The 27,401-nt window shown below is 35.5% G+C and overlaps 1 protein-coding gene across 1 annotated transcript in view; it reads right to left on the bottom strand.

The window, feature by feature from the left end:
• Positions 1-27,401, bottom strand: part of ADGRA1 (adhesion G protein-coupled receptor A1) — a 253,397-nt gene that overhangs the window by 141,902 nt on the left and 84,094 nt on the right. The window contains exons 3-6 of the mRNA XM_054277071.1: positions 16,849-16,920; positions 13,005-13,076; positions 6,564-6,635; positions 5,643-5,806 (exon numbers count right to left, since the gene is read on the bottom strand). Of these exons, the coding sequence (XP_054133046.1) occupies positions 5,643-5,806; positions 6,564-6,635; positions 13,005-13,076; positions 16,849-16,920 (380 nt within the window). The remainder of the gene's footprint in view (positions 1-5,642; positions 5,807-6,563; positions 6,636-13,004; positions 13,077-16,848; positions 16,921-27,401) is intronic.

The following is a 27,401-nucleotide window of genomic DNA, read 5'->3' as shown; positions in this document are numbered from 1 at the left end:
AATTTTTTTTGTATTCTAGGTAAGATTGCAAAAAAAAACATCAACAAACTTATAAAAACAGACAAGGGAGTGCCCCATAGCCTGGGAGAAATATATCCTAATGTTCTCCTGATATTTAAGCATGAGAAATGCAGATTAGAAATTGTGACAGAAGACAGCTGATGAGGAAAGTACTTCCTTTGTAAGAAATTGAATCTTAAAATGGACAAGAAATCTCTAACAACACAAGTAGAATGAATGCATAAAGCATATAATTGTGGTTTTTTCTTTTTTTTCCCTTGCACAAGTTTTAATGTGAACAGGTATGGAGCATCAGAGCAAAAAGCACCTACATTTTCACCTGACTCTGCTCCTTTGGGGGAACAGATACTCTGATTCTCACTGAAGTGAAGCAAACTACAAAGGACAAGGTGCTGGTTAAGTACAAACAATTCCCTAACAACTTTATCTCCTCCCTTCCAATAAATTATTCACATTTTCTATGAAACATTTAAAGAATTTTATTGCAGAATACAGAAGTCAGAAAAGGATTTACTTCTTTGACTTTTATTCCTCCCTTTGAAGTGTCCATCCTAAGTAGGGAGTCTATCATTCCCCAAACCCCACATTTCAATAATATTTTAGGAGTCAGAACTTGCTCATTTAATTAATGACTTAACAGTAGAAACTAAGGTAGTTTACAGAATTCAGAGACTGAGTAATAATTCAAACACTGTTGGACACTCACAAGCCACAACTATTATCTTCTTTTCTCACCTCTATATTCAATAGGATGGATTTTTATTCTACTAACATTTTTCTCACAGACAGCCCCCTAAGGCATGGCAGCAGCCTCACCATACAGATCCTATACAGACAAAACTCCAGCTCTATTCTGAGTGCTCGCTCCTTGCCGCCCCGGTGAAAGTCCAAATAGACTATGAAAGCTTTTAGTAAATTATGAACCAACCCAAAGAACTTCTCAGTGTAAGTTTGATGTAAATACTTAGAGTTCTATGGATCACAGCCAACAGGTGCACCACCTGTGGATAGAACACATATTCTGGCATAATACATTCTTTCAAAATAATTTACTGGAATAATCCCTCTGTGAAACACCCTACAGCTTATTTTCATGAATGTGAAGCACACAGAGCAACAATTCAAATCAAGCCTCTGGGTACTGAAGCTCTGGGTACTCCACCTCTGAAAAACAGGCTCCTGTGACTCAGGAAGCATTTATGGTAGATGGGTTGGTACCTAAAACCAGATGCTATCTCACCTATGTCAATACAAGAAAGGAAAATTACTCAGCTGAGATATTTGTCTTGTAATTTGCTGTTACCCAGTGCTTTCCAAGTTCTACTTCTACCATATTTTCCCCGAAACTGTCTCCTCAATGAATTTATCTAACATTTGTGCTTATACATGTTTCCTTTACCTTTGAAGTTTCTTTGCTGAGGATGGTATAAGGAGAAGATGTATTAATACTGGCTTTGTTAATTGTCTCTATTTCCTAGTTGTAATTATTGTAACAGCATAGGTTTTTCAGAGATGTGCCGACTATAGGTGAATAAATAACTCTGTATCTTAGAACTTCTTGTAACTCTTGTCCTACAGTCCTGTGTTGAATCAGCTCAACATGGAAAGAGATTTTCTCCCACTCAATTCAACACAGATAATAAGGAAGTGGGAAACAGAAACATTCAATGCAAAAGCATAACAAAGAGAGAAGCAATAGATTTGTTTCTTCCAAGGAAAAGAACTGTGCATAGCTTTATATCAACACAGAGAAAAAGGGCAAACAGTTTTTGGGGATTACCTTTAGCCAGCATCTCATATGGGGTCAGATGAAAAGCCAGAGCAAGCTCTGCTAAAGTGGCCAGAGAGTCACCCAGGACTGTTTAAGGTTGCTTTATGGGGCAAGGTTGCTTTGCTTTATGGGGCAAGGTTGCTTTATGGGGCTTTCTGGCAGACTGCCTCACAGCACGGCTCAGAAAAGTAAGGACAGCTACAGGACAGGTAAGGACAGCTACAGGAAAGGTGCCATGCAGCAGAATGAGCTTGCCTGAAAATGCTGTGATGCACTGATATGAATGTATGCACAGCAAACCATCTGGCTGAGTAGAGCAGAACCACTTTAAAGCAACGTGGACTCTCTTGTGCATTTAGATTTCCTGAGAACCAAGATACTGCCTCTAGTTCTTTGAACCCGTCTGCTTTATAGGTCCATGCAACCATATCAGGACCAAGATTAGAACAGCAGACCACAGAAACCAGAAAAGCTACTGACACCAAAATAAGAACAAAACTCTTTTAATAACTGCATGAAAAAATCCATAATGATAAAGAATAAAAATGCAATTTATTATGTATTAATGCAATAAACTCTAAGCAAAAAAACCAGATTTCTCAATATCCTTTTGTATTTTCTTTTCAAGCAGTTTCTTTTTTAATTAACAGAAGGGAATAATATGTTCTCAATTACTTATTTATAAACATCAGTAGAGCATATATATATTCAAAACCCAAGATTTTAATTTGTAGGAGATCTGTATAAGAAACAGCACTCTGTCCCAGGAGAATTAGATAAATTTCTTTGTGGTATAAACAAGCAAACAAACAAACAAATAAATAAATAAATGTCTTAAGGCACCATAAAATTATTTCTGTAATTTGACCGTTGCAATATTTTTTGTAACATTTAGTAAACATTTTCAGCATTTTAGTCAAAACACTTATTTAAATGTTATTGATATTATGTCAACTACTTTCTAACTTTTAAATAAAATCAAATTGGAGGAAAAAAGAAAGTCAGCACTTTTGCAAACATTGTTTTGATGAGTCAATGCTTTTTAACAGAAAAGTACTCCATCACAGTTATATGTCAATTGTAATTTGCAGAACAACTGAATTTTTACCCATTCATGCTGTTCAGTAACATCAATACAGTTTTGAGACTGAGAAACTAAATTCTCATATCACACTCACCAGCATTAATAATCAAAACCCAGCTTTAAGAGCCACCTTTCATAATCCCCTTAAGACAAACATACACACAAGTCTTTCCTGAGTGAAGAATTTGGCTTAGAGAATCCATTTCTGCTGGTGATGTCAGCCAGAGAAAATCTCAGACTCCTATCAGACCTCAGCACTCGTATTTAAGAAAATTAGAAATTTACAGTACAGCATTCAGGAAAATATAATTTTCCTCCTGGAAATTGAGTAACTCATATTTGGAGTCATGGAGAAAGAGTAACAAGGCACTGCATGAAGCCATTTCACAACCATTTTTCAGAAAGATTCTCTGTCCATGCCATTATGAATTCACCACAGTCCCTCATCATTACCGCAGAAGACAAGGGCAAAACCATATTTTGTCATCCAATTAGCTTTTCAGCCTTATTTCCAACATTGTGAAGAACTGTTTTATAACCAAACATTTCTGACAGCTGGAGAATTTTGTTAAAGAAGATTTAAGTAGCTCTTAAAAGCTGTTAGTGAAATATGCAAGCAGAATCCTGGGAATTCTAAAACTGTGCAGTTACATAGCTCCTAAAACCCCCAAAGCAGGTTTTTAACTGTTTCCAACAGGCAACTTACTATTCTGGCTATCATGAGTAAGTAGATGTGTGAGAAAGATTTACCAGGAAGAAATCCAAAAGATTATTTTTTTCTCACCTTAACATATAAAATAATCTAAAAAGCTGATGGCAAACTGCTCCCTGTAGCTATTCAGAGTCCACATACTTTGACTTTTTGGTTCATTCCCTAACTCCCCTGCAAAACTCTTTGCCCATTTCTCTCCTATTTTAATTTTTTCCCTTTCATTCTTCTTTTTTTGCTCATCTTATCACTGTGATAACTGATAACACCTTTTAGCATGTAGAAGGAAGATCAGTGTCTATAAATGTCTGACAATATGGATAAAGGAGTTTTTAATTTTTAAGTCACTCAATATTTTCTTTAAGATATGTTTAATTTGATCAACTCTGTGCATATTTTAACACATTATTTATAAATCATCCTCAATAACTATTATTATTTTGGTGCCAGACAGCCTTCTATTATGCCTAAGCTCAAATTAACTTACTGAAAATGAAATTGCTAAATGTTCTGGGCACTGTGAGCTACCCAGCAGATACTCTGAGCCCCATGAAATACCTGGCAGATATTGCAGAGCTGGTGGAAGGCTCAACAATTACAACCACTGTAAAACTCTCTGCAGATATTGGAAGCAAAGTCAAGCTACTGGCAGTCATTACAGCCCTTGATTGTAAATAGAAGTGAGAACTAGATGGGCATTATAAATTCTGCATCAAAGGTCTGATAAGGAGTTCTATTAGGAATTAAATTAAGAAATTATGAGAAATTGCTTTCATTTCCTCTGTAGAATTCAGAGATTTATATTCACTTGTTACCTGGAAATACCAATTAACAGTCCTTAATCACTCTTCTGATCATTCCAGCACTTTTAGAATAACTACTTTTCCTGCTGGGAAATGGATCTCTAGGAAGATGCCCATGCTGGCTCTCTATAAAATGGGAGCTTAATATTTGAAGAGCATTGCAGAATTTCAAATGTTTGGTAACACGGGCTACTGGAATTGTCTCTGCCTTGCACTCACAAGGTCTCTCATTCCATATTTGCCTCCAGACACCTATCTGTGTTTCCTTAACAATTCACCTGATGGACCACCTGCTGGTAGTATTCACATCCTTTCACGTTTCTAACCTATAAACATCTGTATTTGTTATTAAAACCAATTCTCTAAATCATTCCAGGCAACTTCTGATCTTCCTCCTGCTATTAATATGTTTGTTACAACACACATCGCTCTTCTTGTGGTTATTAGGAGAAATGTCTGACTCTCCTTTTGTTTGCAAAAGACATTAGCAAAGCCACAGTCTCAGCAATTTTCTGTCATTCAAGCATGTGAGAGATTCAAAGATTCTGAAATTCATCAACCATGTGTGAAATTAGACTTTTGATTCTGGAACCCACTGGCACCATCTCAGGCAGTGATCTTTTCTAGGCAGTGTGATACTTTTTAAAATCTCTGGTTTAATCTGCTCATTGATAGACAGAGCCCAATGTGAAATGAGTTTTCTTTTTACCTTTTTGCTTTCTCCTTCATACCACATCTATCATGTTTGTTATGGTGGAAAATATCCAAAAAACATTTCACTTTTACATCTCCATACAGAATTCACCCAGCTGAAGTTCACTGTAAGAATTCTGTTCATCCCCAGGAAGCAGTGATAAAATGTATAGTTGCAGGTTGATAAAAATAAAAAATCAAGAATTAAATTTGGCATCAATATCAGTCTTTCAGATAAATAACTTGAAAGAAACATTATGTAAACTCACGTAGGAATCCTCAGTTTCATGAAGAATATAATGTAGAACTAGCATCATAGTTAAATGTTCTATGTCATAATTGCATATTATTGAATACATTACAGAACAGTGATGTTCTTGAGATATGAAATAAGAAATTTCTCTTTTTTTCTTGTCTCATTCATTCTCAGGTGTAACTTCTGTGTCAAACACCTGTCAGATTTATTAATTTTTATTTTGGCTTTTTGCATAATTTCTGGGTTTTCGATATTTCCTCTGGGTTCCACTTCAATTTGTAATGCTAAATGAGAGTAGAACTCACCACAGATCAGCTGGTTTTCCTTCAGGTTATAAAGGGAGAGTCCATGTAAAGCACTGGGGTAAGCACAAACTGTTTCCTCTGCTATTCGCACTGAAGCATTTCTGGCCCATTGCAAGACCCATTTCAGGTTACAGTCACAAATCAGTGAATCAGTGTTGAAATGTCTACAAAGGCAAAGAATGACCACAGTTGGTAAACATGCAGTTTCCATCAACATATTTTCTTCTGCTAGACTCAGATTATCTAATTTGAAAGAGAATTCTAGATTAATGCATAACCATGGAAGCATGAATTCAAAGATACTCTGAGATACTATAACCAATACACGTTGTCCCACTGTTTATTACTTTCATAATATTATGCAAAAATTCTGGGTTTGGTTCCAGGACAACATCATTGACTACTGAAATAATTTTGGGTCTGTGTTACGGCAGAAATCATACTATAACGTACCTAAACTTACTAAAAACCCCTCTAAGTAGAAAGATTCAGTATACACTTTGAAATCTTAGGCAAGCACAATTAATATCAATAACTGGGAAATGTTAGCATAATTCCAGGAAAAATATTTAACATTACTGGTTTTGTGCAATTAGAGGCCTAATAAAATTTAATGCATGAAATCATGGAAAAGTATAAGATTTTAAAGTAAAAAGAAAAAAAAGGGATTCTAGTCAGGAGGACCAGACTGGGCTAGTCAGGAATGGAGTTGAATTATCAGTGCTATCCATTTTCCTGCAACAGGTAAAGATGGCAGCTCATCAACATTGAGCCAGACATGGGTAACAAAACACTGCAGAGGTTATTTTTAGAATGCGTCTCTAAAGCCAATCCTGCTTGAATTCATATTCAACTCTGCTATGTTTATTCTAATGTGTTTCTGAAGTACTTCAGATTACACACAAAAGGAAAGATACTCACAGGGCTTTCAGAGCTAGCAGCTCAGAAAAAAGTCCATTCATGAGACTTGAAAAAATATTCCCTGACAAATTCCTGGGGAAAAAAGAAAGTAATTTACTGTTGGTTATAACAAATGCAAGAAGAAAAGAAAATTGTTATAGAATATAATTTTCCCAAAGATAATTAAAAAGTTGCTTTCTTGACAATAGTAAAAGCATATTTAAATTTGGTGCATTGCTTTTTGGTTTTGGTAGGTGACAGTAATATTTAAATCAATTCACACACTCTTCTTTTATTTTTGCAGCAGAAATACATACAATTCACTCGGTCTCATAAAGAGGAACACTCTACATATTTAAAAGAAGAGAATTTGAGAAGAGAATATTCTAGAATTTGAGTGAAAATATTAATAAAATAATTAGTCAGTGAGACTTGTATTTTTATTGCATAGTCAGAATGTCTTCAAGCTAAAGAAACAAAAACAGTGTCTTAATTTAGTAATGTTCCAAAGAATTCAAGCATTTCCTTAAAACAGTAATGAGTTTTCAAAGTGACTACACAAACAGTTTTATTACAAAGGACTTTAAACACACCAATTTTTCCCATCCTTAAATTAGGTCATTTCCATTTTAATTACTGCTCCTACTCTTTCTTGTCTTGATGGCTGAATGGCTCAGGCTGAATACTTGCAAACAGAGGCAATTCACTTTTACATAGTTAAACACTATTGCTCTGCCAGTGCCTTAGTAATACAAAAATTAAATGCTTAATTGTCAAGCAATAATGTCTTTTTCTCTACCCAAAAACTTAAAAATTAGTGCATATCCAAGATCAAGATTTCAGAGCATATGAATTACCTACTTATGAAATAATGAGATATGTTCTGTACAGTGCCTGAACACCATATGTTTGAATTCAAAGTTGGTTACAAAAATTCAGTTACCAGAAAAATGTCAGAATTCTTTTTTACCAAGTGCTCGAGTAATTGAGCCCCTGACAGTGACATCAGCAGAAATCCAGCAATTCAACTTTTCATATTCTTCTGGCAATGACCTGGCTTGAAGTTTCCATATCACTACTAACAAGTAGCAGACTAGGATCACGTTCACAGGGCTGTGTAAATCAAAATGCAACACATTCCTATGTCCAAGAAACATAACTACAATATTTGGATATCCACCAGTGGAAACAGATTGTTCTTTAACAAAAATTTCAGAAACCTTCTCAAATCACCGAAATAACTCATGCATTTCTGAGCTGATGCAGTACTCTGTAAATACCTATTTTTTAGTGCACATAACTTACATTATATACTAAAATATTGTCAAATATATACTGTTGTAAAATTTCTCCATTTCAGATATCCTAGAACCCCACTCTAGCTTCATTTAAAAGGTTATTTATTCTAAAATGTCAGTAACATCTCTTTTGCAAATATTTCAAATGCAACAAATTAATGCACTCCAAAGCTTATAGCACTTACTATGCCATTAACTCACTCCATTAATAGAAAAATGTGTTTTCAGTTTTATCAGACATAAAACATTTCAGTGTTACTTAGAAAGTCCTAAACTTGTTTTTTCATATATCAATACTTGTGCTTTTACAGAAATTAATAAAGCACTTCTGCCAAAAGTTTCAATATAAATGACAAATGCCACAAAACAGTCAAAAAGAGTTACATGTGTCAAAGTACCATTTGAGGCAGAATATAGACAGAAGCAGAAATATATGAAGAATGCTTCCCTCTGAAGAGCAGAATAAAAAAGCAAAAGTCAAATGCAATGGTAACAGATTGATCTGTGCAAAAAAATTAAAAAAGGCAAAATGGGATAGGAGGTGTAAAAAATGACAAGAGAAATAAAGAGAGGGCAGGTTACATTCTGTATTTCCTTATTTGCCGAAATGGGGTCTGCTTGACTAACTGTTAGTGTTTTTATTTGATTTCTGGCACCATGCAAAGTGCTTAGTTGGTTCAATGACATCAAGTCGCACAAGATTTTGCAGTATAATATTATCACAGAGCTAACTGCTGCTGATGATTCAGAGACAGGATAAAGAGTAAATCAGATATAGTTTAATCAAACAATTGGAAGCAGTGATAAAGTTTGGGTTTGAACCTCCAAAGGGAAGAACCAGCAGTAGCTACTTGTTGAAATAGATTTCAGGCTGCAACATCTTGAAACCTGAGAAGACAATTTATGAGGGACTAAATAAATGAAGTCTGGTGTATCAGCACAGTGGCATCATCACAGCATTCCACAGCTCTTAATACTTAGATTAAATATAAACAGAATTAATGTAGATAGCAGCTCCATTACCTAGCCAAAATATATTTGCATACTTAATTCTGGAACAAAGCACTGAAACATTGGGTCCAAAAGAGATTTGGAAGATTTGTCGCATTCAATTATGTCACTCCTAGTTAGAATACGTGCACCTCATTACAGCATAAACACAGCCAAAGGGCAATATATTAGCCAAAAGAGGTAAACTAGTATCTTACAAAATGTAATAAATCTACTCTCATACTGAGGCACTGCCAGCTGCATTTGTCCTATGACGTCAAAGCATTTTGAAATCATTTTACGGAGTAAAAATCATCAAATCCAAGAGGGTGTAAAAATGAGATCAATCTCAAGGAACATAATCAGAAGTCACTGGCTGCAGTAATTTCAGGGCCAGTATGAGATTTAAGGTTTCATTAGTAACTTGGATTACTTGAATTCAATTTCTGTTCCCTGACATACACCTCCTGATTACATTGGAATAAAAGTCTTCTCTACATCATCAAGAAGCTGACCATTTCTTGTGGTTTCTGTGTCTTGGCCTGTTTAAAAACAATACCAGATGATACTACTAATTCATTTTTTCTTTAATCAAGAATTCTGTAGGTTGTCCTGTTCTAAACTAGACTGCACAAAACCACCAAGCCCACTGAAGGGTGTCTGCATTATCCCTGAAAGCCCAAGCAATCCTCATCATCCTTTTTATGAAGTATTTTAACATGTCTTTACTGTACTCAGTTTAGATTTATGCATCACATCACTGGGCTAAACCACACTGTGTTAGTTTGGGCCTAGAGCTGATTTTACAGCTCTAACTCCATTTTTTTTCCAAACTGAATTAGATTTACAAGATTGAGTGAAACACACTGTGTTATTTTGTTGCACCTGGCATTTGTGCTTGTAAACAGTACAAGAAAATCCCATATTTGTACTTCACAGAAGGCACATGAAAAGATTTATGTCCTTTGCTCCCTCCAGTGGACTCACGGCTCTCCCTACTGGTTTTGATAACAGCCTGCAAAGATGCTTCTGTACTTCATCTCTGCTAACATAACACAGGAGAGCTCTAATTACCAAATCAACAACTACATAAATCAACACGCATCTATACATCATTATATTTCTCCTTCAGTAAATGGCTATGAAACCAGTTCCATGTTTAATAACTTGTCATCTTTTCCTTGTTACAAACACTGATGCTGCACTGAGTAAATGCTTCTCCATAACCTTTCCAGAGAACAGCCTTCTCATACCCCTCAAATGGCAAGTAAACACAATTCAGAGGTATCAGTAGGAACAGAAAGGTGACCTATTGTCTTTAAAACATGTTTAACAAGTATGGTTCTTCACAAACTTTCAAGGCAAACAAAGCTACAATGTTAGAAAATACCAGGCAGCATCAGCTTGCAGTCCACTAACAATGACCACTTCTTACACCACAGCCAAATTGAGATCTCAGTCCAAAATAATTACTACCAGCTTTAGGACATTATATGAGATTTCTGAGATCAAGGAACATGTGATACTCTGAATGGCAGGGGACAATTCCTCTTGATTGGGACTTGGCTGTATTTCTTCCCAAAATACCCAGTGACCCAACAAGAGTGGTGATACTCTGGGCTTTGGTTTGGTAAGGGGGACAATCCCTGCAAGGCAGCTGTAGCTTTTGAAAAAGCAATTGTGAAATGACACTTCAGATGAAAAGATAAGGTAGACTAAACTATTACTAAGCCTCTGATTTCCTAAGGACAGACTTTTGGAATATTACTACTAATAAAACAAAGTAATTAATGAAGCACTAGGGCACACAGACTACAATGTAGGATGGACCTATTTATTAGGTCAGTGGTAGAAAGGCAATTTAAAACCCAAATAAGAAAAATGGAAGGTAGACTAAATGGATTAACAGCCAAATCTTAATTCCTGAAAAAAATATTTCAAATTTTTAAAAGATCAAAGAACTGGAGAGAAGATAACAGGAAAAGCTTAGCAAAGTGGAAGGAAGAATTTAAAATTTGGAAAGTATGCTAAGACATGGTGCAAAAGATACTTCAACAATACTACTCTATTGTAACTAAGAGATTATTAAAGAGTAAATATTATAGACAGCCTAAATATATATTACTATGATTTTTAAGATTAAAGATCTCTTTATATGATTAAATTATAAACCATCTATAGCCACATATTGATTTTTTAACAATATCTGATTTGCCAACTTTTTTTTTTCCATTTTTCTTTCTTTCAAAACTCACTTATAAAATAGAAAGAGGCCAGACTAAGAGGTCTCCAGTTACCAGAATCATAATTTTTTCACTGAAGCATGGACATCATATCCACAAAAGTGTGAAGGATCTGGTGTTAAATGCATTTACTGTAAAGCAAAGTAAGATAATGGACAAGATGGAAAGGAGGGGAGTAAGACATTGCTGATGCTCTGCCAAAATGGTTTTCTGAGTGGTTGCATTTAGAGCTTTCCACAATGACTCTGCCTCACTGCATTAAGAGAATGTGAGTATGAAGTCTGGCAATAACAAAACCAACGTTTGGTCAAAATAAGGAGAATAAGAAGAAATGAACCCTCTTAAACATGAAGAGACTTGTAATTAATTTAATAACATAATTCAAAGTGGAAAATGCTACTAGACTGCCACTTGGGAGCGACACTTAAGAAACGTCTCATTCAAATTTCTGTTATAAACTGGTGCCTCAGAAGGAAAATGATAAAGCAAGAGATGGAAACACAGCCATTTCAAAAGGAAATGTGGGTCAATGTCAGACCCACAAAAAGAGTGGGTGCAAGAAAATACAAAGTTAATGACTGTGTAGAGGGAATTGGTGAGTCTCTCTGGTCCTTACAGCTCAGAAAAAAATTGCCAACGCCAGAACACATACTTGGGCTACCAGAAAGAGCAGGTATATAGCAAATCTCTAAAGAAACTGTAATGGTGTGGTTTGATCAGCCCAGTAACTATCGGCAGTCAGCCTGCACATGGTGCCTTTTCCCAGCATCTCTGGCATCAGTGAAGGGTGTGGAGATAACACTGCCACATTCTTTCCTGGGCTTCAGAGAAAAGGGACAGTACAGCCAAACACTGTCACAGACCAACTGCTGTGCACTCTCGAAATGAATTTCTGTTCTTTGCCACCAAGAGACCAATGTTCTGTACTGAACTTGTATTTAACTTTTAAGATGGGGTCTTGCAGATTTGTGAATGGAAATTTCAGATCTTTTTGAGAGAACATGGATTTGAAGAGCTTCTATTGAGTCTGTTCCTAGCAACTAGAAACACATGCCATTTAATAATGTGACTTCACCATCTAGAATTAAACTTACCTTCCAAGGTAATCTGGCTTTATAGCCACAGTCATGTTCACTGTGCACGACAAAAGCAGAGATAGAAACCCTCAATAGCTGAGTTGGGCTTGCCTAATTTGGCACATCATCTGAGATGAGAAAAAAGAGGGGCAGGCTGCACCTGTTCATTATGTGCTACCAAGGCTCTTCCCATCATCTGTTCTCATTTGTTTCCATCACAGAAGACCTGGCATAGTTACTCTCATAATTGGGATCTGTAAGTGTGCCAGACTTCAGCCTTTTACCTGGTGTTATCTTGACCTCATGGCAGATCTTTCTAGAAAGATTTCCCTGTTTGTCCAAGGAAATGCCATAACTGGCTGGAGAAGATGAAAAGAAAGTATGAGATTTGTCAAATATTATAGGAATGACTTTACTACAGGATGCAGTATAGGAATTTATTTCTCATTCAGGAATGAAGACAGATCGGAACGAAGATACAGGGCTCTCCTGGGCTCAGCCAAATGTCCATTTAAACCAGGATTCTTCCTATGAATTTTCTCTTTCCCAGTCAGGAAATTTACAGCCAACTTACTTTAATTGTTTCTTAGACATGCAAACAGAAATTTCATGTTTAGCCTTTTTTTTATGTGGAAATGAAATTTAATTCTTTGCATTTATGATAGATTTTACAATTTAAGTAGAGAAAAAATATTTAAAATCTCAACTCATCACAATCAAAGGCTCAGTACAGGGGCCTTTTACTACAAAGCCTACAACTTTCTTATAATGTAATTTTCTTGCCAATTATACTCAGGTCAGTAATGTGACCGTTGAGATTTCTTCTGTTTAAAACAAAACTGGTGTTATACTCACAGTTTGTGAAGATTATTAAGTCCTACAAACATTTCTGGTGTTAGGCAACCAATTCTGTTATTTGAAAGATCCCTGAAACAAACAAAAATCCCATAAAACATTAAGTCTGTCTTATTTATATACACACCTACGTAATCACACAGAGCATCTATATTTTTAATACTTAAGAAGTTAGAGACAAATGAGAAATAAACCCTTTTCCCATAATTTAACATAACTGAATTAGATAGATTAAATAACTTTAATATTAACATTATTGAACAATATTCCACAAATCATACTGTGACATCTAATTGTATTAAAATGGGGTTTTATATATATGTAGTAAATAAAAGCAAAATAATATTGCAAACATACAGAATTTTCCTGATCAGAGTTATTAGCACCTGCAGTTTTTAACTTAGGAAGAATACTATGTATTTTTTCCATGCAATATTCAGCCAAAACTGACATTTATTTTTACTGTTTACTCATGTTTCATCTCATTAACAGCAGCCTTTCTTGCTGAAATCACAGACACCAGAAGGCAATTAATTTTTGAGCTAGTGAGGTCAGTTTTGATAAGCACTTGGCAAGCTCTTAAAAGAGCAATACTGTGGCTTTCTGAGAGCACAAACAGTAAAAGGCATTACATTCCATAACTTTTGCCTGCAGAAAGTGAAGAAATGTTTTCTGTATAATCCATACACACAACATAGTGTACAGGATGCTTGCAGGAAGGAGACAAAAACAGATACAAGCAATCATATTGGGGTAAAGCCATGAATAATGCCCCTTGGTAGATTAGAGTTTGATTTTTATCTATTTGGTTTTCAACCTTGACCCAAATGTTCCTTCTCACCAAGTACATTTTTTAAAAAATAATTGCAATTATGCAAGGATTTTAAGTGATCATGCAGCCAGGAAAAATGTTAAAATTGATTTGAATGTATTTTTAGAGGTAGTTTTCTGATTCCTTTACTACATTGTGCAGACTCCATATTTTTCTACTGATACATGAGAATACTAAAGTAATCAAATGGAAGACTAAAGGTTGCAGTTTGACAAATCCAGTTACTGCTTTCATGGGAACACATTCAATTAGCTGGAAAATGAAGGCAATCTCTTTAGAGTTCACTATGAAGTTGTCTTGTATCAGTCAAAGAATATATTATTGTGCAAGTATATGATGAAACCTCACATTAGAATGAAAATATTTCTTAAATGCTTGTCAAGGATATTAAGTAGAGAACAGCTGAGATAATACTGAGGATACAATATACTGCATTAATTTCAGGTTAGCATTATTCTTTAAGTTCTCCTAATAAAAGCTACATAGGAACTCTAAAAATGCAAATTTAAGACATATATATATATATATATATATATATATGCACCTACATATCTTTCCATTAGAAGATATAAAAAAACCTACCCAGAATTCTTGGTTGGGTAATGCTTTGCCTTTGTCTAGGCAAAGTCTGAACACATATGGAAGAATTGCATCACAATGTGGGGCATAATCTGGGTAGCAAAAGCAGATTTTGTCTATACTAATCAATATGGGTGCATATTTCCTAAAGACAGGCACACACTAAAAACGCATTTTTACCAAAACCAAAGAATAATGCTATTTTCTCAAAGTTTACTTCAGTAAGTGCTATTTTCATAAGAAGTTACATAGCAGTGACTGAAATTTCTGTATTGTAAAACATATTTAAAAAAAAAAATTAGCAAAAAGAAAAGGCAACTTGCTATACTTTTCCCCAGACTAATACCTGTTACATTAAACACAATTCAGTCCATAATGTACAAAGCTGGTGCTCCTTTTCAGGAGCTAAACATTAACTTACTAATGCTGACTCACAAAGTTGATGTTAGAGAAAATAACTCTTGTGTGTTGAATAACCAAATGCCATAATTTTAGCGATTCGTAATTTTTCAATTTCCAAAAATTTTGTGTGTACCTTTTTGAGTAAACCCTGGAAATAATTCAGTTTGTCATTCAAATACAAATAATAACAGATCTCCAAATCATTCACAGAAAACATTCTGACAGCCTGTGGCTTGTCTGTCTGATTTGCTATAGCCATTTCTCTTGCAGTTGCCCACATTAAATCAGCTTCTATTTTTCTCAGCATCATTTATATTTTACATGGGAAATAAAGAGATATGAATGCATAGTCTTAAAGTAATTACTGTATTCAATATTCAACAGGAGTTTACACTATTTATTCCTTTTGCTTTTCTGTCTCTTCCCCAACAGTTGCACACTGAAGGAGGGAAGATATTTTCTTGTTTACCATGGAACTACACAGATTTGTATCAAATGTGGTAGCCCAGCAATTAAACAATTCTGTCTCTAAATTGCTCCCAGTGTTTCTTGTGCATATTAGTAAGGGGGCTTTTTGAGATTTGGCATGACAAAACTCAACATTGCCAATTGTACTGCGCTGAAGACTCTTTTCTTCTCTCTTGTCCAATGCCTGATGAGTTCCTCTCCCTTTATTCCCTTCTCCTGGCTGACCTAAAGGCTCCACCTGTGCATTCTGTGGATGAGCAGCCCAGACGTGCACAGGTTTCCTGGTTTTCCCACAAGAGGTCAGGGTTGTGTTATTACAGTGCGCGGCCAAAGCAACAATTAGCGCTCATCCTTATTGTTGCATCCTACTGTTACCCCTGCACACACAGCCAGCAAGAAAGCTTCAAACCTAATGATCTTATTTGTGTTAAAAATGTATATGCTACTCTGGCTTCATCATTATTAGGCAACATACTCGAACTGAGTGTCTGGTACTAGAAAACACAGCTACAGCAAGATCAGAGAGAGAAACCTTCTGCAGCGCACACAGCGGCTCAAGACTACCACACAGCAGAAAAGCAGAGGATTTGTAAAATTATTTTTCTGTGGATTTGCAATCCTTCTCCTTCTTGTCTAAACCTTCCCATCCCATTAAAATAATCCCTGTTTTCTTACAGGTTTTCTCATAAGACAGCATACATTATGGCTTGGAAAATGCCTGGCATGTGCTGATGGCCTAGTTAGCCAGTGCACGGATATTTGGAAGCTGTCACTTGGAAAATTATAATTAAAAAAGGGTTCATCTCACTTTTCCTTAGGCTGAGTACAACTAAGGAGGGTCTGTAGTCCTTGTTAATTAAAAGAAAAATGCCCAGCTGTAGAATTCTACTAACTTAGATATTTTTACCCTCTATAATGTAGTTTAAAAATCAGCCAGTGCTTCTGAAAGTACTATGAGAACCTTTTCCAAGACAGAATTGCAAGAATGATGGACAGGGAATATACTGTATAAGATCATGTTTCCTTAGAAAACCATTATAAAAGTAAAAAATATCAAGCAAAGTCAAAGTTGATGGTATGGAAAATGGTAGACAAACTCTACAGTATGACAAAGTTTCCTTTCTAATAATGTATTTGATAGGGCAGATTTACAATAAAAGTAAAAAAAAGTGTAGCGCAAGCCATTGTTCACACACATCTGAAATGTTTAGTGTTATTTCTGATGAATGTCTACAGTGATATATCATCTGCTTAGTCATTAATTAGGCATGTTTTTACCTTTGCAGGTGTATTTGTTAGCACACTTATCAGAGATTAAAGTGATGATTTTAAATGGCAAAAGATAAAAAAGAAAAAGAAAAGGAAGAAAGGGGATCAAATCAAATCAAGGGGAAGAAGGGGAAAAAAGGCATGGTAAATGTAAAAAGCAGAGTGTGCGATTTTCTATTTTACAGCCAGTGCCTTTATTTGATTATTGCTTGGTGGCATATTTGAGCTGCCCAAGGATAGAAATGTCGATACAAACACAATTTTCAGAATAATTCAAATGGAATTAATACTTACAGGCGCTTCAGTTCTGAAAGCCCATAGAAGGCCCCTGGCTCAATTGTGCTGATCAAATTATTCTTCAGATCTCTAGAGAGACATAATAGGAGGAGCAGTTAATTATCATTTTACCTACTTTACCACTGTTATACATGTGGAGTGTGAAATCCAATGCAATTCTAACCTTTATCTGTCTTAGCTAAAACTAAGAATTTAGCTAGTAGCATCAAAAACAGTACATCATCCACAGTTTATAAAAACATATTTTTCCAAGTAACATGTTTAAGATTAGATGTTTGAAAAAAATCTGTTTGCTTTAATTCTTCTTTTCCTATTTATTCTTTTCTAAACAAGCCTACCAGCCATTCTCACCCAGGAAAAAATGTTTTAATCAATGAGTGAATGAAGTAATTAGTCAGCAAAGCAAGAGCCTTTTAGCTTGCTTATTCATTGTACTGTGCACTCTACACTTAATAAATTTCTCGTTTCCACCTAGTGTAGGCAAAGCAGTTGGCATGTGAGACAAACAGACAGGTCAGGTTTCTGTTCTGAAATACAGGCATTTTCTCCTATTTGGCAGACTGGTGGTTCATTTTGCCCTTGCTGACAATCCAGAGCATTGGCTGTTTTACAGATAAAGAATATTTCACTGGCATTAGTAATCTTGTCTGCTCTTGACACAGAGCTTGGGGCCATGACTCTGCTCTCAGCTCAGTCCCCACAGAGATTCACTGCTGAACTGTCTCAAAGACTTTTGTGATGTGAACCCTGAGGAAGTGCCTTCAGTGCAACCAGATAAGCAGGCCTAGGAGACAAATGTTGTAAATTCTTGTAGGCAGTGCTCATCTTCTGACAATTTGCAATTCATAGAGAGTAACTGGTGCTCACTAATTTCAGTGCTGATTCTCAGGCTGGCCACCTTCAGAAATTACAGCACATACACTGCTTGACTCTGCCAAAGCATGGATGGATCAACAGACATAGGAATAATCTTATTATAACTTTTTTTACTGCAAATAAAAAGCTTGAGTTCACTACCTGGGATTGGCCTGAATACAGCAAGATTTCATCCCAAATATTTATTTCCCAGAAGGATATATTTTATTTTCTAAGTCAAAATCATAAATATTTCTGCACTTTTCTAGTAATTTTTGTACATCTCTTTAATACAGTTTCAAAAACTTGTATCTCGTGCCCATCCTATTATAGAAACAACGTTGATGAGTGATTTGTCCCTAAGATCTGAGCTGGACTCTTTAAGAGTCAAGTTCAGCATTCAGCCTGAGACACTAACAGTCTTGAAGAAGTCTTTAAGAACTGGAAGAAGATTTAGGGTTTTTTTTAAATATTTTGTGGTCAAACATTTTCATCTTAGTTCCCTGGTATCAGAGGCAGCTACTAGATTTATCTTTCTTTGTCTTCATTCACTCAAGAAGTTCTGACCATTTCTTTAACTGTGAGTTTTCCACACCTTCCCATAAATAAAACTGTTTAAACAAAAGTTCTGCACACCATTCTCCAGAGTCAGCTTGCAAGGATGAGTCTTTTGTTTGGCAAAAATTAATCTACACAAGTGTTTATTCATTTGATGATTTAGGGTTTTTGTTCTGTGGGTGAGTCAAAGCCCCATTTTTTTTAACATTCAAATATTCAATACTGAATATTTGTGTCTACTCCTCTTGCTTGTACAGTATGTTAAATATGTAACTACTCAGGTCAAAGAAGTTATTTAGCTTGCAGAAGTAAATCCATATAAAAAAGACTGGAAGAATACTGTTTTCATCATGGAACAACCATATTCTTATAACTCATAAGACAAAGCAAAAATCTATCGCAAGCTTTACACTGAAATGTTTACACACTTGTAAACAACTTAAGAGGCATAGTACATATGCAAATATGTGCATTTTAGGTAGGGGAAACTGCCAGTTTTAATAATTACTCTTTATATCAACTACATACATTCCATGTTAACTGCCAACTCATCTAAATCTTCTGAAAGTTGCAATCAGGCAAAGTGATCAGCTCTCGTAGCCAGTGGTAACAGCTCAGAACAAATATAAAATAGTCAGGGTAAGTGGCAAACTGTTGACAGGTGAGTTTTAATGACCGTCAAAATAACCTAGTAGACAAAATGCCTTCCATTTACTGAAATCTTCTATATTCTTGTTTATGGAAACTGCCCTGTTTCCCCATAACTTGTAACCACATTGGAAAAACCAGCATAACCCTCAACTATCACCTACAGGGGGAAAAAAAAGGTCATTTAATGTTAGTAGAAGGTAGACCATTACATGGAAAAGTGTCCATCACTTACACTGTCACAAACAAGACATCTGGCTTCCTCATTTTGGAAATTACACTTAAAATAGGTAGGTCATTTTTGTAAGGATGTTCTCACAAAATTGTAGATAATTACACTGCCCACAATTCTGGCACTTTCTTAGCAATTAGTATTATTGCATAATGTTTCCATATAATTCTGGCCTAACAAAATAAGTGCTTTATTCCTTGTGATTCTTGAACATTTCTTTTAATGTGATTAAAATTAAAAAATAAAATTATTACAACTGCTAAAAACCAAAAATTCATACTTCTGCATTAGGAGATCCCATTTTCTTCCCAGCCACTTATATTTGTTACTAAATTACTATAATTAAATTATTAAATTAGCTTCTCCCATTTTCTGATTTAGGAAAAAGTTTGTCATATTGAAGCCTTATAGCAATTAGAATTAACTTGCACTGAGCTAAATAAAGAAACCAGAGTAAATTTGGTTGTATGTTTACATTTTTTCCCCAAGAGCTACTGCTGAGGTTTGGCAAAAGGTCATGATCCCAGAGAAGCCAAAGAGCAGCCCAGGCTGGACCACACACATGCACATATACCAGACAAGTGATTTTATCATCAACCAAAAGCAAGGCAGAAGTGAAAGAACCCCAGTATCATAATATTGAATGACCACAGCATGACCCATTTGAAGTCCAAAAAGAAAGCACTTTCTAACTAACAGTTATGATTTTCCATCATTTCTGATGCTCTATTCTAACTTTAAAGTATCTACTCTGAATCTGAATGACGTGTCATTAGTGGTGTGGGAGTATAGACCTGAAATTAAATCAAAACCAAGTGCCATGTACAAGTACAGATAGAGGGAAGCTACATGAAGTCAGCCATAGTCATAAAAACTGCAGCACTTACATCCTGGCTGCAGAGCTGCACAAAATCAAAATGGGAAAATATTTATTGAGCTATGTTTCCCCTAATATCATTAGAGTTGCTAGATAAACTTCCTGCAGGGCACTCTGATCTTAACTTGACCTAAATAGGTAGAAGAACAATATAGAATGGACTGTGTAGTCATTAAAAAACAATCTCAAATGCTTACAGAGGAGACTTTCCTTTTCACCTGCAAGTCTGAACTGACATAAATTACATCCAACAACCATTAAGCAATGTCTTCTTATTTGTAGGTATTTGCAAATAATAGGCCCACAGGTAAATGCAATCAAGGATTCCTTTGCTAAGAACCACAAGCTGCTGGAAGTTTACCTATTTATACATTAAGATTTCAACTGACTTTTACTTTCTTAAGAGAAACCTTAAGAAAAATAGCTGACTTGAGGAGAGGGAATTTGTGTTTGAAGTATTCACTTCCTGATGGCTTAGCTGAGAGGTAAATGAAACAAGAGGAACAGGCTACTAACAGGACATCACAACAACATTTAGTAACTACTCCTGGCCTCTCAGCTGTTAGACATCTTCCATGGCCAAATCCCTGATTATCTGAATGTATCCCTGAGATTCTTGATGCTTCAAGATCACTGTGTGCACTTGCACAGTACAGAACATAGTGGGGAAAAGTTCACTGAAGTATAGACAGCCCATTAACAAAGGAATCACTTTATCTTAAACTATATTCTGATGTTTTGTACCTACATCTTTGCCTTCAGACATTGCATATTCTTTCTTCAACTTACAATATAAGTACTGTAGATATTTTGAATACATATTCATAACAAGAATATTCAACTAATTCCAGTACTTTGTTCAAATTCCTGACATCGATACCTCTTTCATAAAAAATTATAGGTTGTACCAAGAGGACATCTGTGTTTAGAAAGCTGTCATTATGGTGCTGCAAACTTTCCAAAAAAGCTCTGAGAAGAGCAATCAGTTGTTGAGCAGATGCCAAATACCAATGAAATATGACTGACTTTCCACATTTTGCATACTACTATGAAACAACAACAGACAAAACAAAAAAAATAAGGTCACATCTTCCACTTCTTTCTCATGTGAAATATTACTGCTAAACTAAATGTCACCTTTGCCCAAGAAATGAATGCAGACTTGAGATCTCTGAAGAAAAGATTATGGTCACTGCAGTAGCAAAGAGGCACAGCCAGTGATAGAAGACAATAGTTAGCACCTATTCTACAACCATGACAGTGACAGTCAGGGCTGGCACTCCTGAGTACAAGAAACAAGAATTAGGTTGATATTGGCAAAATGAGTTTTGAAAACATTTCAAAGGTACCCATCTGTACAGGAACCAGTACCTTTCTTGTACTCTGGTGGCATAGATATAATCAAAACTCATTTTCATCTCCATCATTGGTAAATGCATCGTTGAACAAACATTTCTCGTTAAATAGGCAGATTAAGTAACATCAGTTACCTGGTGCCATCATCAGTAACTAAATTAACTAAGGTGCTTCCATGGAAGTTCTGTTGTCTTTATTTTATTTTTTTTAATTATGACAGCAGATATTTAACCTACTTTCCAGAATCAGATAAGCTATGGTTACATCTCAGTTATCCAAGAGATAAAGACAAAAATCTTTTCAGTTAGAAACATCAGATAATAAATATAAACATGCACAGTAATATGGACAATAATTGTCCAGTAATGGTCTGCCTTTCCAGACACAGAGGCTATAGGTCTTTTGTTTGCTTAGCATGCTGATGATGAATTTTCCTTTAATTTCCCCTTTTTAATCCAAGCCATTACTGGTTGGATTCCCTAAAACAATAGGCCCTAAGGACTAGACAAAAATATGACTGCTGTCTGCTCAAGGTGCTAATGACTGATCAGAGGTTTCAGACCCACCACTTGATGGCAATTATGACATGCAGAACAACAGAAAGGTCATCACACTTTGGTTTTTAATTTAAGGCTGATGACTCATTCACATCAAGTGTGTTGTGGTAATTTGGCAGTTATTCATTATTTAGGAACATGCCTAAAAGTGTAAAATAAAGTACTAATAATGGCAGCTGAAACAAAACAGAGAGAGGCTTCATGGTAGTTTGCTTGCTCAAAGAATCCATAGAATCTTATAAGTTATTTCATCTTCACAGTAATAGTCATAGAGCAAGAATGTAAGACTCAGGGTATTTGAACTGAAGGAGCAGCATGCCAAGTAAGAAAAAAAATGACTAAAAACCTTGGTAAAACAAGATAAAAAAGATAGACTATCAGTACAAATTCGTTGACACATTTTTATAAATGTATATGATAGAAAATAACATTTTAAAAGATTAATGCAGTTTCATTCTAAATATAGCATTGACCAACCAGAATATAGATGCAAAGATGTTTGGCACTTGCCTCTACTTTCAATATTTTGTTATTGATCACTCAGATTTAAATGCATTTTCAAATGAACAAAAACCATCTACGCTTTCTGCATTCTTCTATTTTGGCATGTTTTTAAGAAACAAAAATTCAGCATTCCAAGCATATGCAACTGTTCCTATATGTTTTCTTTTTTATGCCACAAACCCAGACACATGTGGTGAGATCACATTAGGCAAAGAAGCAGGTGCTTGGCACTTGTAACCTGGGGACTGAAGACAGAGTGGCTGTGCCCCCCAGCCCCCAAGGAGGGGTCACTTGGAGCAGCTGTATGGGGCTAAAGCAAGACAGAAAGGTCAGAAGAAATAAATGCTGAGAGCAGATAAAGTGGGTTTCGGCGTCCATAACTCTGCAGTGCCAGCAGAAAATGCCGCCCTGCTGGCACCAAGGCCTTGGTGCACAGTGACAGACCTGGCATTAATGGCAGAATGGCAGAACTTGTGTCTGTCCATAACTGTGGAGAGACATGAGGAACACAGAAACCTCTGGTAGCTGCAAAGAGCCAGAGGCCTCCTTAAATTCTGCACCTACTGGGACTCCTCTCTGTGTTCATGCCTAGAAGGCAGTTCAGCACGGCTTACGTTTCTTGACATGTGCCCCATGCCTCTTGCAAAAAATCTAATCATTGGGGAAAGAAAGAAAAAAGAAGAAAAATAAATGAGTTCAGAGATTAATTCCAGTCTGTGAGAAAACTGTAAAGAAAATTAAAAAGTCAGGGGAAAAGTATCCTCAACCTTTTTTTTTTTTTTTTAAACAAAACACACAGACCAAATAAAATGTAAAACTGACAGATAGAAAGTGGGTAAAATATGCTTTCTGCTGAGAAAGGAGTAGTTATTCCACATTTTGAGACTGCATTGCTTTGGCTTTACAGATTTTCAGCACAGTGTATTCAACATTCCTAGGTCAAATTTCAAATTCAGAAATTATAGTACAAAAATAGAATGAATTACTGGAAATTTATCCAAAATTTTCAAAAGTGCATCTGAATTAATCTTTCATAATAAAATATGGAGATTTTCCTTTTTATACCAAGTATCAGAAGTATCAGTGTAATGAAAATGTGGTTTCATGTTAGATAAGAGAACCTTAAAATATACATCCATCGTATCATGGACCTTTGGGTGGGGCCTTTTTTAAGGAAATATTTGATTCTTTTTCTGTTACTGTATCAAGATTGAGCTGGAAAACGACAAGTGATTCGTTATTGAATTTCAATTTGAGATTACAGGACTTAAAACATCCAAACAAAAAAGGAATGAATTTTAGCCTGAGGTGTAAAGGAAAAATAAGTACCTGCAGATGGCACACAGATTAATCTAGGAGTACTTTTGAGCCAAAATTAAGACAGTTTATTAGTCAGTGTAGATCAAGAAAACAGGCATCACCTTTCCTACAGCATTTATTTCATTCTACTGTTTTCATAACAGAGAAGTAGAACACTTCAAAACCCAAGCTGAATCAATTAAAAAATGTCAAGGAGCAACTCCATCTTTCTTCCTACTTACTTTTGCTTCAGAGTTTCATCAAAAGAGAAAGAATCTTAATTAACAATATCACAAAGAACAGGGACACTGACATAGGCACTGAGTCCAGGGACCTGCAGTAATTATTCAGGTCATGATGGGAGACATGAGCAGCGCTGGGGACAAGCAAACACTGCAGAGATCTCCACCCATCTCCAGGTGCTCCCATTTACCTGGGAACACAGCAGTGCCCAGATACATTCCAGCATCATATAGAGAAGGAAGCCCTTTCCAGAATAGGAGGGGGGAAACAAATATAGAAACCATCTGAACACTTCAGTCAGTGTGAGAGGCAACATTAATTGCACAGAAATCCTGTCAATTTAAACTGCCAGTAAGGAGTTTTAGGATAACAGGCAAGTATTGCCTATAAGCAGTTTAACTCAGAGGAATTAAATCTTGCTGGAAGACTGGTCTGAGAATCCTTCCCCAGAAGGTCCTGTTTTATATAAACTGGGTCTTTGGTAATAACACAGACAAATTTTAGTTTCTCAAAAACTAACCACATGTACTAATGAGAAGGCACGCAGAATTGTCTTCTGCAGAAATGAGGGTTAATGTGAGCCCTCTGCAGAACCTCCTTGAGTATTTTCAGTGCACATTTTATAAAATTGCACTTTCCTGCAGGTAAATGTCAGAAATTTTAAAATACTTTTTGCTAAGATTTCATGTAAAATACAGATGAGCAAACTACATATGAGATGAAAAATATGACCAGAGGTTCTATGTGAATGTATAATTTCTCCCCATTATTTAAATTCATTGCCACATACTTAATATTCTATACCATGTGTATGTTGAGATTTTCAAGTAAAAATTATTTTAAAGAAACTAAAAAATCTTATTTCTTCTATCTCAGAACTGCAAATAATTATTTCAAGTCAAAATATATTCTATTATAAATAACAAGTTGGCACATACTTAACCTGTCTCTGTTGGTCCCACTTGAAATGTTCTTTTTCAGTGATTTTCATGCCTTGTTTCATCCACTAGTGTTTTAGGCAAAATCATAGGGTTTTAAAAAAAATTTTCTTTTGCTTATGTAAAAGTTTCAGTTATTGAGCCTTAGGATATGCAAAGATTATTGAAAAGCCAAACAAAAATCAACACAGACATAATAAAACACAATAGAAGCTGGGGCCACAGGAACACTCACAGGTCTTCATAGCCTGAAAGAACACCAAAAAAATGGAGGAAACAGGAAAGAAAGCACAAAAAAAGGATGCAGGGAAAGAAGGAGTATGTTATTGTTGGAGATCATTATTGCTGAAAGCTGTTGGCATGTTTTGTTCAGTGAGGCATCCCTTCCTTATCAATCCTTCTCACCACACGGAGTAACAGAACTCTTCCCAGCTTATTTACTCATACCCTATATCGTGGCATCTCTTCTACTTTCATCACATTGCCTCTCCCTCAGGCCCTCAGAAACAGTGCTTTATTTCCACAGGTTTCCTAGGTCAGGCCTGGGATCCAGCTATTCTCTCCCACAAATAATTCAGTTTGCTCAGCAAACCCTCCTGCAGGCATGGGGGCGCACAAAAGCTGGTGGTTAGGTGTGAGCAGCCCTCTTAACAAACCCCAGGGCTGCTGGAGCTCTGGGAGAGCCACAATACTGAGCAAGAACCTGGTGGAAGAAAAGGGACTTTGTGGTGGCCACTTTAACACATGTATTTATAAATCTGCTCTTGCTACATCTTCTTAAAGGATGACAGCATCTGTCACAAATCAAGTGTTATCTTAATGACATCACTACCTAACATTTCAGATGGACAGATCATCGGGGTGGGCTGACCTTGGCTGACTGCACATCAGACTAAGAGAACTATTTGTGGTCCTAACAGGAAACAGAAGCTGAGATATCCATAAATTTAATTAAGTGATGTGCTGAAATACAGCTAAACTATGTTACGTACATTTCAAAAAAATCCCAGGGAAAAGAAATTGTTCATGATTTAGACAGCCCTATAAAGTAACTTTACAAGTAAGTTTATTTTATATTCCTGTCACTTATCACAATATTTAATTTTTATATAATATTTAATTTTTATTTTTTATTTAGAATAGCTTTTATATTTTTCCTAATATACAATGCCCTGATAAAAGTCTTAAAGTTTGTGCTAAGGCAAGAACAATTTTGGTGTCTAATGAATTGTTTCATAAAGTAAAAATTTATACTGCAGGAAAACTATGACTCAACAGCAAGAGTTCAACCAAAACTCCTAAGAAACACTGCCAAGCAGTCTTACATACCTGCATTTTAAGAGGCATTTAAAAGTAATTCCTTGGAATAACAACTCTTACATCAAATAAATGTATCTAAACCCATCCACCATTAGACTGCTCTGGGTCAGGAATGCAGCTACAGCTGACCCTGAGGAACTGGCATTTTATTTAATTGTACAAGTGCTTTGCACTAACAACAGGAAAGATGCTTTTAATTCTAAATTGACACCAAAAGTGATCTGCAAATTATAACCTTTTATTCCAGCCTGGAGTTGTCTAACACAACTTTCTTTCATTCTGTTTCTAATCAATTCTCTCACTTTTAACCAGTAGTAATTTACCCTGCATTTCATTCCCTTTGCTTACATTCCTATCCTCTCAATTTCAAGAAGAAATTCCTGGCTTTTGTCATGTTCTTACTGTTTCCTGTTCATGGAGCAACTGTAATAATTTTGAAGATGTATTTCCACTAAACAATTTCCCTGGGATTACATTTAACAAAATTATGTGTCTTATATTCATTCCTCCCATTTTGAAACATTTTATCTTTTACACATGAAAAGAAACACACCATGTTTTGGCCTTTTAAAAGGTGGTGGATCCAGTGCCTACTCATAAAACACTTCACAGCACTAGACTGGGATCTAAATGTTTTGAGACAAAAATTAAAAACAGCTTCTTGACATTATTGTCCAGCAAAATGAATTATTGAATTATGATTTATGATTATCATTTGCAAACTTAATTTTTACTAAAAAATGTAATTGTATTAATTCTTCTGTAGTCTTCCTATGAAACTTTTAGATACTAGGATAATTAATGTGATATATAAAGATATATATTATTATTATTAAAGTCATAATATATTAAATAATGTATATAAAAGCAAAACCATCTTGATTATATGAGACATATGGAGCATAAAGATAATGAATATTGTATCAGCAAAATACAATAGCATAGAGAACACTTCAAAGTATTTAAATTACATAATACATACAATTTTAATAATTTTATATAACAACAGTAGTAGTAGTAAATATGCAAGTAATAATTAATGATCAAGTTAAATTACATCATGTATTTCAAATATCTCCTGCATCTCTTAATGAAGGAAACTTGCACAGATGAGGCTTCACTAGTCCTTCATAAACTAAGCTTTATATTACTAAACATCAGTA

Source organism: Melozone crissalis, unplaced genomic scaffold, assembly GCF_028551555.1.
Source record: "Melozone crissalis strain CALT ecotype California unplaced genomic scaffold, PUWL_Pcris_2 ptg000019l_1, whole genome shotgun sequence".
NCBI classification, from domain to species: Eukaryota; Metazoa; Chordata; class Aves; order Passeriformes; family Passerellidae; genus Melozone; species Melozone crissalis.
Note: the sequence above shows the minus strand (reverse complement) of the source record. Positions and strands in the feature narration are given on the sequence as shown.